This window comes from Pyrgilauda ruficollis, unplaced genomic scaffold (genome assembly GCF_017590135.1).
Source record: "Pyrgilauda ruficollis isolate IOZ18807 unplaced genomic scaffold, ASM1759013v1 scaffold28, whole genome shotgun sequence".
NCBI classification, from domain to species: domain Eukaryota; kingdom Metazoa; phylum Chordata; class Aves; order Passeriformes; family Passeridae; genus Pyrgilauda; species Pyrgilauda ruficollis.
This window is the reverse complement of record NW_024524155.1, coordinates 1,354,690-1,366,779: the sequence shown is the minus strand read 5'-3', so window position 1 is coordinate 1,366,779 and position 12,090 is coordinate 1,354,690. Positions and strand designations below refer to the sequence as shown.

The 12,090-nt window shown below is 38.4% G+C and overlaps 1 protein-coding gene across 1 annotated transcript in view; it reads right to left on the bottom strand.

The window, feature by feature from the left end:
• Window positions 1-616: 616 nt before the first annotated feature.
• Window positions 617-12,090, bottom strand: part of MIPOL1 (mirror-image polydactyly 1) — a 162,065-nt gene continuing 150,591 nt past the window's right edge. Inside the window, exon 14 of the mRNA XM_041472129.1 lies at window positions 617-2,271. Coding sequence (XP_041328063.1) covers window positions 2,205-2,271 — 67 coding nt within the window. The 3' untranslated portion in view covers window positions 617-2,204. The remainder of the gene's footprint in view (window positions 2,272-12,090) is intronic.

Below are 12,090 nucleotides of genomic sequence, written 5' to 3'. Positions count from 1 at the left end.
GTTCCTTACCATTTCTCTCATACAAAAACTAGGTGATAGCAAATGAATAGAGCTGGTTCATAAGAGAAAAGGAAGTATTTTTTCACTCAATGCATCATTAACTGCATAAGACCTTGTGAAAGGAACAAGTAGGTAAAAACAATTTTAATGGATTAAAAAAACAGGCCATGAAAAAATGTTGCTAAATAAAAGACACCACCTCTGGCTTAGAAAGCCTCTAACTACAAATTGCTGGGACACCAGTTGGGAGAGTGGTCACTAGTGGCCTGACTTTATACCCTTTCCTAAGCATCTTCTGTTTGTTATTGCCAAAGGCAGTCTGGGCTTTGGTCTAGCACAGCATGGTAGTCCTTACATTTTTGTCTTTATTTCTTCCTCACTACCTCCTTACAGCAGAAATGGCTCAATAGCACTGACAGCTCAGGAGATCTTGTCACCCACTTTGTGCACAAAGCTCAGTGAGGACAGTAGGACAAAGAGCTGTTGAGTCACCCAAAGAGCTGAACAGCAGCACACGGGAGATGGTGAAGGGGCTGGAATCTGGGGGGTGGCAATCCTCTGGTTTGGAAGCATTAAAATTTCTTCCCACTGAATAGGTGTGGGGGAGAGGCTCCAGACTCACTGGCTATCTTAGGATTGACCAAAGGTCAAAAAGGAGCACTTCAGAAGTTTCTAGAACTGACTTGGGTAAATGTGGCTTGGATGGATGCTACTTATCTCCCTGCAAGAGGTTAGGTTTGGTCAACTGAAACTAGGAGGGGCTTAGGTCTGCAGATGAAGAAGTGTTTGAAAGAAAAAACAGACATTAAAATGTCTCTCTCTACACCTAAAACTAAAATTTCATTTTCTCCAGATAGACTGCACTATCACAGTGCCTGAACAAGCAAACATTAAGAAGCAAGACCATGTAACAACATTAAACACAAAGTAAAGCAGACAAGTGGAAGCCTCAGGAGCTACATCCACCTTGCCTGAGTAGGCTGGTCCTGAGGAGACACTAAAGCCCAGCTGGCTGCTGAGATTCTTTATTGAATTTGGGGTTCTCAGAGATTACAGCTGCTTTCTTGAGCAGGATTATATGAGTACTGGCCTGACTGTTCATACAGGGAGATGGTTGGGTCACAAACACAACTCTAAGTTCAACTGTACTGTATCTTAGAGTCTATCATGTCTGTGTACCCCAAATTCCTCCTCAGCCCTCAGTTTCTCCCCTCCCTGTCAGATTCTATGCTTCGGCCTCTTAAGTCCTAGGGCACTTCATGAGTACAAAAAGCTGAGGATTGACAGTTTAGCCTCAAACCCAGCCTGGATGGTACTCCTGCACTGCAGGGCACTCAGAGTCTTGTAGGAATGGGATGAGAAGAGGCAAACACTGAAAAGGTGAATTTTTAATTTATAAGGTACTTTCTGAAATCTGAGAGCTTTTTCCTCATTTAAAAGGACAGAGGAGTGACTAAAAACAATACATGAAACTTTCTCCACTGTCTGAGATACTGTACAGTGTCACAAGGCTTTCATGTTACAAATTTTTGTAGCTGTACTTCCAGTGAAACCTAAATGTAAATTTCTTTTTAATGTACACTGAAAATGCCATGTACTAGCAGAAGCTATTCAACTGTTGTATAAAGGTGTACATTTATCCTGCCCTTTGATGTAGCCACAGTTACTACCTGCAATTCAATGGTCTATGAGTAAGGAGGAAAAAATATCCAATATACCAGAGCTATTTCTTGAATGCCAACCTACTTTATCAATTAATATATTTAACATACAAATATTGGACTATTTGCAGCCTCACAAATATAATAAGGGACTTAAATCCTGAAACTGCTTTGCAGCATTTTGAACCTGAAGCTTGCAGTATTTAAAAAAATGACCATGCTGTGCCTTGCAGCAGACTATAGTCTAACATGGAGAGGACAGACTGTTAAAATAAGCATCTACATAATTTTTCACAATACACTGTGCCACAATGCATTTGGTTAAAAACAAACACGTTTGCAGTGAAACATTTTAACAAATCACAGAACTCAGCAGCAAAGTAGTTAAACATTTATGATTTGATTTTATCTCAGCTTGGAATGTCGCTGGAGTGTCCCACTTCTAACAACTGTTTGCTAAGTTAAGGCTTCAGTGTTTACACAGTGCTGAATGAAGCAGCCTGGTCACCAGATGTGAAAGCTTCCTTAGACTACAGCTTTCAATCAGATCACGGTCCTAATGGTCCCTGCTCCAACCTTCTTCCTCAGGACGTCCACCAGCCTTTCCAACCTGAGAGGGGGCAGGGGAGAGGGAGAGGAGAGAGAAAAAAAGGAAGCTAATGTTAGGAATGTTCTGGCTGAAAGAGACAGTGTTTGCACTGAACCAAGCTGTCCTGGTGGTGGTCACGCTCAGAAACAAAGCACTACTGTAAAAGACAGACATTAAGGGAAAATGCAGACAACTTGCGAAAAACTTTTTAACCTACAACCCAACCCATCTGCAGTCAGTGACATATATCAACTTACTTTTCCTTTGTAGTGCATGGAGTATCTGAGGTCCCCGCGTGGCATTAACACAAAACTCTGTGCAGCAATCCTGTGGCACAATGTACACTTTGGTGTAAGTAAGATAATTAATTTTTACACTTTTAAAAATATGGGCTGTCCATGGGTCTTGTTAAATGTAGCACTTAACGATTGTTTCCCCTTAAATAATATCTTGCCCATTATCCAACAGATACTTTTACTGTCCAGTATATAAATTTATGTCTAAAAGCTGATGTGTTTTATGTAAAAACTTTTTCAAAATACTCAACAAGCCAAGTTTCTGAGGATGTAGATGATGATATTTTGAAGGTGGCCTGCATGATTCTTGTGTCAATACAACCACAGAAAAATTAACAGTCTAAGTAAGTAGGACAGAGAGTTTCCCAATCCTCTTAGCTTTAAGGCACAGGCACTATAAACACGCTCAGTCTCACTTGCTTAATTTGATATTTATTTTGTTAAAGTATGTAGACAAATGCAAAGGACTAAATTTGCTCATCATTTTGTATCTATACACATTTATCTTCAGCATTCCAGAAATCATGTATTCAAGCTATTTCTTCAATTTATCTGTATTTTATGGTATCCTTCAATGAAAACTCTCCCACAAATAAACTATCTGTATAAAAGCAGACATTGTGTGTAGCAGAACACTTTCAGAGCCATGTCCAGAATATTATACACACAGCTTCCACAATGGATAAACAGAGCTGCAGGTTCAAATAGCTGTATTCATTGTTACAAAGTTGACCATTTTTTTCTTATCTTGAAAGACAATTAAAAAAAAAACTATATAACATGAGAAATGCAGATAGGAAATAAAAATAACACAGCTTTATCAAAATTGCAAAATGCATTTTATCTCATGAATGCATTAGTAACTTCAGTGCACGTAAACTAGTCAACATGGATCTATTGCCACAAGTCATGACTAATGTGCTTGGTACGTATTGAAACACTCTTGTTTTCCAGGAACCACCAAGCACGATGAAGCTACACCTTTCATTGTACTCACCAGGTGACTTAATTCCTGAAATGAGATTAAGAATTCACCACCCAAATGTAATCATCAGACAGCAGGAAAAGTATGTGGAAAGTTCAGCTTGTTCTAGCTGTCGCACAGGGACTCTGACGGAACGAATGCACGGGTAAAAAACTGCTGCTTAGGTAGCAACTGCTAAAAAACTGCTCCTCTCCCTTCAGTTTTCCAATAGTCACTTTTCCTTCTTAACCAACTAGTGCATTTCCCCCTGGTTTTGTAAAATAACATCTACTGCACTTTGTCTCTATAGAGGCAGCACCCAAACAGCCATAACTCAATGCTGTCAGTCCATACAAGTGTAAAGTCAGGGATTTCACAAATTACTTGCTCCTGTAAGTTTTCTCACAGGGATACATCAATGTTTTCTGAGTTCTAAGGATTTTAACTCAGTTACTGTTCAGTCAGTTTTGTCAGCCTCTCTTATTGAGAAGTTTCCCTGTTACAACTGCTGTCAGTCCATGCTCAATTTCAGAAATCAATGGCAATTAGTCCCCTTTCACTAGCTTGTGTATTTCAGAAGCACAGCAGCTTTCTCAGCCATCTTAACTCTTGCTGGAGGCCTCTTTCACACTAGCACCCTCTCTAATGTACTTCAGAGACATAAAAGCACTGGAGAAACATTTCAAACTGTTTGGACAAACAGAAGGTTTGGGCTGAAAATTGTTTTTCTGGGAGACAGCATAAAACCTGTAAAATCTGAGATCATGGCTTATTTAAATCACTGTTCAGTTAAAAAGAAATATTGTGTGGCTTATACAAGGCGGGGGGTGGCGGGGGGGAATGACTTCAGTAATTGAGGCTCCTTTTGGGGAAACACAAGTTGGATGTCACAGCTTACACACTGTCCTACAACTGGGTTTAGATGTGCACCACTCTGTGACCAAGCAATGGCACTGCACACCACAGCAGAACAAGTCAGTGAAAAGCTGCCCATGTTTGAAGAGAAATACCACTGGGATGAAAGTAGCTGTCTTCTGTTTAACCTTGAAACTGTCAGGCTTCATTGAAAATAATGAGGCTTAACAATCATACTTTCTGCTTTCCAAACGAATGATGACTGAAATCATCAAAATGAGATATTCCTCACCAAATACACACCATGCAGAGCTTATTTGCCTTTTGTTTCAGTCATATGTGGATTTTCAAATTTATTTATTCTTTATCAGAAGGAAAAAAAAAAGGTAGCAGTGGATTAAGATATTGTACTTTTGAAAGAGATTTAAGCAACAACGTAAAAGAGAAATGGTAGTAGCTATTTATAAAATAAAATAACAGAGGGCAAAATTTACCCCTACACAGACACAAGACCCAATATACCACTGAAATCCCACTTAAGCCTACAAAATAATGCTATGTGCTGAATCAGTGGTTAATAACTCTTGATACAGGCCTCAGGGGGCTTTTTGGAATGATAATCCTGGACTCTTTGTTCATCAAGGGCCCAACTCTGTCATCCCAACTCACACTAAGCAACATTTTCTTTGTGAGTAATAAAAGGCAGCTAAAAAGGCTGTTCGTGCCAGTGAGGTGCTACCTGTGAGGGGTGAGGGTGGCAGAGCCAGCCCTTGCTGAGAAGGCTTTGCGCCCAGCCCAGTGGGATCCAGCAGGCAGCTCCCTCTGGAGACTGAGCACTTGAACGTGGAAAACTGCAGTAATAGTTTTGTACCTCAAGATCAGAGGTAACTTAAACAGAAGAATGAAAGGTACTGGGAACTAGTCTCAATGTTTGTAGGGTTTTATTCAAAATATGGAAGACATGAAGAAAGCAACTTCTGTTACTTTGTGTAATTTCACCAAATTTCACTTAACTGAAAGCAGCACTGACTACATTTGATTGTATTCTAAGAAAAATTCTAACAAATTCTAACATTCTAACAAATGACATTTGTCTTTTTGCTTGTGAAGGGTCCTCATAGGGTAAGTAAAATGTGCAACATGACACTTTCTCCTGAGATGTAAGCAAGGACACTCACTGAATTTGCATCTCATGAAGCAACTAAATAAGTAATCTAAGATGAAAGTATTTGAGTCCATATTTTAGATCAGATGGAAGAATGATATGGTGGGTGGGCCATTCTGTGGTAGCGCTGAAGGTCCAAATGTGCAAGGACAGACACACACCTTTTGGAATGCTTTACAAAGCCTCTTAAGGGCTCACTCCCCATTCTCACAGATTTCAATTTCTTCCTTAGAAATATTTGAAAATTTCAGTAGATGACCTCCATTATTCCTTGGTTCTTCAAATCATTCTAGAAAATCTGTCCCTTAACAAATAAATTCTCTCAACAAATGCCACATCAGCATTTTTTATACAATTATTGTATGCATGCATACAAAGTGAGTACAAAAGGACATATAAAATACACGAAAAAACTGTGGACTCAAATGGATAGGTACAACTTTGGTTTTATTTCTATTGATTTACATATATCCAAAAGTAAAAAGCAAAAATGTCCAGTGCTTTTCAAGATAAATGGAATTTGCTTTGATGAAAAGCACAAAGATGACGGCTAGAAATATTTTTTATATATACTACATACTTCTGTAATGCTCCCATGAAATGGAAAAAATAAATAAAACACACAATTTAGGAAAGGGACACCCAGTCCATCATTATTTTTAAGTTAGCAAAAGACACAATGTTAGAAGTCTTGAATTGCAGTGGCTTAATGATTTCTCCATACAAATTTGGAATTAAGCAGTTGAATCTGTGTTCTATACAGAAATAAAAAGAATTCCATAAGGGGCTTGCTGCTACGATGTCACAGGTTTAATTATGTCCTTTTGAACATGTTGCTAAGCTTTAAGAAGATCCTCATCTTTAGAGGAAAGAACAGGAACACCTGAACAGGATCATTACTAGGTGAGTCTTCCCCAAGACAAATTCTCAACCACTCTCAAATTTTCTTCCAGGTATTTCAAACTGCGTTTCCTTGTCACCTGTGCACACAGCCATCAATGCCTGCATGGAGAGCATGTTGTTATGTGGAGTGCTCTTACACAGATCCTGAATTGCTTGACAATCTGCTCTGACTTTTAGCAAAGCTCTACTCCTGTGAGTAAAAACAAATTTGTTTTAGACTTGGCCTCCATAAAGCAGACTTAAAATCCTAACTGACAGAGAAGTTTGCTCTGGGTGCCCAGAAGCTGAACAGACTGGTGCAAGTATGTTACCTACTACTCTCTACTGCTCACTCTTATGCACATTTTTGGCTTGCTTCCCTATTTCACATATTCTGCTAGAAGAAGTCTACCTCTAATCTGTAGCTTGGGATCAGTAAAAACTCGCAACTGTGTAAATCCACATGGGTTGGTACATCCTTTCACACTGCTCCACCTCTGGCCAAAGGAACTCACCCCAAAGACAACAGTGGTCTTTACTCCCAAGTTCTGAATATGACAGTTATACAGCCATGGAGTGACCTTCCTGGGAATCATGCTCCAGAAATAGATAAAATGGACACCAAACTGACAGAAAAGGGTACCCTTCAAGTAGCCCATGTCCTAATCTGCAAAGCAGTATACAGACTAGCCAAAAACAATGGTTTCTACCTGCAAATGGAGGACTTAAGTGATAAAAACAAAATCTTCCTGGATTTTGAAATGCTATATAAAGGCTTATAAACCTTAGCTATTACCCTTGGTTATCTTTCCAGTAGATAAGATTAGGCTCAGGCTATGAAGATGGCCTTACTTGCATGATTTCTGGCTTCTTGTGGAATGTGTTTTGCTGACACCAATTCCCTTTAGAAACCAAGCTTTTGAAAATATATTAGATAAATAAAATGCATTGGATGAAAGCACTGCAAGCAGTTTAGCAGCAGAGTTCAGTGAATGGTTGTCTGGTGAGTGGTCGTACAAACAAATTCACTTAATTTAATTTAGAATAAAATAACTCTCTTCCTTTCCCTCTCCTTCCTTCAGTTTTCCTCTTGGATAAACTTAATAAAATTCTAAATGGCATACTTGTTTTCAGGAATTTTCTACCAATTCAAGGAAACAAATGACATAGAGAAGAGAGGCTGCTGTGATACTGGTCTTGCCCAGAAACCAGTCACTTGGATAGGATCATTTACTCAGGAGGCTGGAACAAACTGGTTCAGCTTTATTATCTGCACAAGGGAACTGGACCCCAGCTGCTTCCCTCTCAAGGGAATAGCACTGTGCTAACACTGGGTGTTGGGGTGGCTTGTTCTCAGTTTCAAAATCTGAGGCTGCTTTGATTGAATAAAAGACTTAAATACTGTTTTGAAGCCTGGTGTCAAGGACATGACCTTGCAGTGCATGACCTATCTACCGTGCTACACAGCCATCACCCTCTCACTCCTGACTGATTCAGTGAATTTTTCATTATCCTTATTCCTCAATTCAGGTATTATTTTTGCCACCTCAAAACATGCCTTTTTAACAATAATGTTTTATCTTCTCAGTAAAAATCACTGCTCATTGAATTTAATGGTCTGTAACAATTCTTTCATAAACTATCATAGTGATAAAGACTACATGTGGCTCCAGTGCACAGGCTGCCTCCCTCTTCTTAAGCAAGTTCCCTCTGCATTTTTTGGATCAGGGTCTGGGTGTCTTTCTAAATGGCACGCTGGAGTTCAGCCATGGTTTTGAACCTGATGCTGAGTACAATTCAGTGCCCTCTGTCAGACAAGTGGATGGACTGACTGGTATTAATGGTCCTTCCTGGTCTTAAAACACACATCTCAGAGACTGATTTAGCAGCATCAGTGAGCTCTAAACCATGGTAGACCACAGTGTTGAATCTAATCACTACAGGCACTGCTGCCAATTCCTGCCTGCCCAACACTGTTTGTAATGTCACTCCAAAAAGTATGTTCCATTAAATGTGCAGGCCTTAAATTTGGCAGGGCAAACCATTCTGCCCCTGAAAAGCACTGTCACCAAACAAGCATTCCTATTAAATCCCTTCCAGCATCTTCTCCACCCAAAATAGTAATTCTGTATACGATTAAACTTAGGAGCAAATACAGCCAGTTGGGCTCTTGACAGCAGACATATTTTAAAATAAGCCTGGCTTACACAGGCCTTGGCTAAAATATTAAACCTTTATCTGTGGTCCACAATAACTAATCTTGTCAAACTGTTTGCCCTCTACCTTCTGTTTGGAAGATTATGAGCTAGCTCACCATTACTATTCACCTTGTGCCACCACTAGCAGCAGGAAAAGTGAGCAGTAAACACAGTTGGTCTATTTTGACAGCATTTCACCCTACTTTGCATTGATGTAGATTACTACACATTACAGAATAATACAAAATCAGGACTTTGCTTCTGTGCTGGATTTAATACCACCTCGTGAAAGGTATCACTCCTTTACTTTCAAATGCTTGCTCAGGACAGCATACACTGATTGCCAAAAATAAATGAGCTTCTGAGAAAGAAAAATAAACCCTGAAACAACTTCAGTACATTGAAATCTACAACATATCATAAAGACCAGGCTCTAATTTTTGGATGGGCCATTCACATCTGAGCATGTGGCTGATATTAGAGATAAAAAATGAACAATAGCTGAAATAGAGGATATACTGGCACATTTAAAGTCAAATTATACACATCAGATTATTTAAACAAATCTCCAATTTTCCCTTATCACTCCAGCTTGAATCCAACAGTTTATTATGGCAATTTAATGCAAAGTTTACTACTTATATTTGGGTCAGAAAAACATTTTCTATACCTTCTTCCATAAGCTTGAATTACTTTTAGCACTGACAAGTACTATTTCCACACATTTGGCGTCACAGCTGTTCTCTTTTCTTAGGAGAAATCTTGACATGGGAACCTACTCCTTACAGTGTACTCCTTACATTTCCATGAAGTTTGTGCTGATACGAATAGGCAAGGATTTTCTTGTCAAAATTCTCCTGGATTTTCTTGTCAAAATACGACCTGGCAGCCTGTGTCACCTGCTTACAGAAAACCAGCAGTTTTACCTTATGGTAATATATCTTCCCCACAGAAAGTATTTCACCATACTATTTATTCATTCAAAGAATGAATAATGAACAATGAATAATTAATGAAATATTAATTCCTGAAAACTCCTGATGAACACCAGTCCAGTGTTTTTCCTATGAACCTGTCTTTATCTCAACCCGTGAGTTTTCCAGCTTTTACCCTTCCAATTCCACTGAGGAAGGGAGTGAGCAGCAGTGTTGGGCTTGCCTGCTGGCTGGGGTTAAACCACGACAGCTATTCAGGCTGTTTCCCAAGTACATCCCATCAAAGCACAGCTCTGACAAACTCCTCTTCATATCATTAACAAGAAAGACAACATGAACTTTTTTCTTGATTCCACAAGTATTTCAAAAAACCCAATGCAGACTTGATGGCTCTAAGCAGCTCTCAATCCTGTTCCACCTCTCTGAGGTGGTTCCACCTCTTGACCAAAATTAATCTGGAGCTCATGAAGAGAAAATCCCTTCCTACAAACCATCATCAAATCCCTCCACAGTAAAAATAGGTTTTTACATAGGTTTGTTGTTTTATCACCGATATGATATTGCCCAAGCTGGAATGATGTCCATAACAGCATTTAGAGATCAAGTAGCAATGGAAACAGGTATGGACGTAAAAGGAAAGCATTTTACTACGCTCTTACTAGTGGTAAGTCCTTCATAATGGGCTCAGACTCTCTACCCCTCTGGCGGTTTCAGGACAACTCACACTTGGTCATACTTCTGTAATGCATTTCCTGAAAAAAGGGCAGTCTTCCCTCAAAAATTAACAAAAAACCCATGGGCAAAACATCCTCTCTTCCTCCTAATGTTTCCCTTGGTGGCAATTCTGCCTGGTAATGACATGAGTGGGACTGATCATAGGAGAAAAGCCTTTTAATTTCTGTTGATGAAAGCGTAAAAATTTGGCTTTCCATAAAGATTCAAAAATTCTTCAAAAGCACAGAGTAAGATCTACAAAATGTCTTTTGTGTTAAGTGCATCACTTAGATATCCCTTTTATCTGATGCGCATATGTTATATCCCTTAAATAATTTATGATTATTTTATCGAGGATTGAAATAGAAATGATAGAAATACATATATTATGAGGCACAAAGTAAATTGTTAAATAAAATAATTTTATTGTACACATTTCAATACCTGCACCATACACAATACCTGCAGCGTCTTTCATTCAAAGGCTGAATTCCGATACTTTCTGTAGGCAAGAATTCCATAATCTGAAGCTAAAATGATAAAATCTGGTCCTAAAGATTTATGCCTTCCAACAGCTCAGTGTTTGGATCTGTATCCTTATACCCACATCACAGCATAAATGTAGAACTGGAAAGTCGAGCAACTTGCCAACAAAGCAACAGTGGCGATTATGGGGTTAAAGCTGTTGTTAGCTCTCACAAACACAGTTGATGCTGCCCTTCTACAAAACCTTGCTGAAACAAACACATCTTATGGAAAAATCCGACTATTAATTAATGGCTCAGTAGTAGTAGTTCAGAAACACAAATGGTTATTTTTTTCTCAGATAACTAGCCTCTGGTTTAGTAAAGGTATACTTAATTTTAAGCAGTGGGAAAATTTAAATGATTTCAGGTTTGCTTAAAATAAAATACTTTGTTGGCTTAGTCAGTTATTTCTTTTTGTTGTTGTAAAGAACTGTCCCAGCAATTCTCTAAAAGGTTATACGTAATTCAGAAGCTTCAGAAAGTCTGGGCTTTCTTTTTGAGCTTCTGCATATACATTTTATATGCAATCTTTTGCATATGTTAAGAAACAGTATGAGTATTAACAGAAAGAACCGCAGATTTATTTTTATTCCTTCAGCCAAGCCACAAATAAATGACTCTTGCAAACAAACCAAATACTATTTAGTAACGGCAATGTAAATGCCATGGACTTATTTTATTTGGATATAAAATATTAAAGTAAATGAGTATTTGCTGTGACACTCTTTTTATCATCTTAAAAAAAATAAAAACCAAGTCTGAGAAAAAGTTTTCTTGCTATTCTTCAAGGAGCACTCAATCTGCTGTTCAAAGTTATTTAATAATTTGTCATAGAATAGTTAAATATAAGCTTACAAATAATGTGTCAGCATGCTTCTTCCTATTGGGCAAACAACTTCAAAATCTAATTTGTTTGTGTTATTGGTCTTACTAAATATTAGTCTTTGCAAGTCTGGTTTACACCACTGTAGTTAACTATGCCAACATTCTGATTTTGTTCTGAAGTATTCCACAACAAGCTGATATTATACAATACAAGCCCAAGAGCTAGCTGATCCAGTTTACTGAGTGTATACTTAGTGTATTTTGCTACTGATAAATCAATAAAACCATGTTGTAATCTACAAACTTCCATCTCTCTGAAGCAGCTATAAGTAAACTGTAAATGAACACACAGGTCAAAAACTGGGATGCTGTGATTATGTTGACTCTGAAAACATTTGACTTTCATAGAATACATTTTAGTGTTTGAGAGAATGAAGTTTCAGCACTGCTTTTATTTTCGTGAAAGGCTGAGATGATAA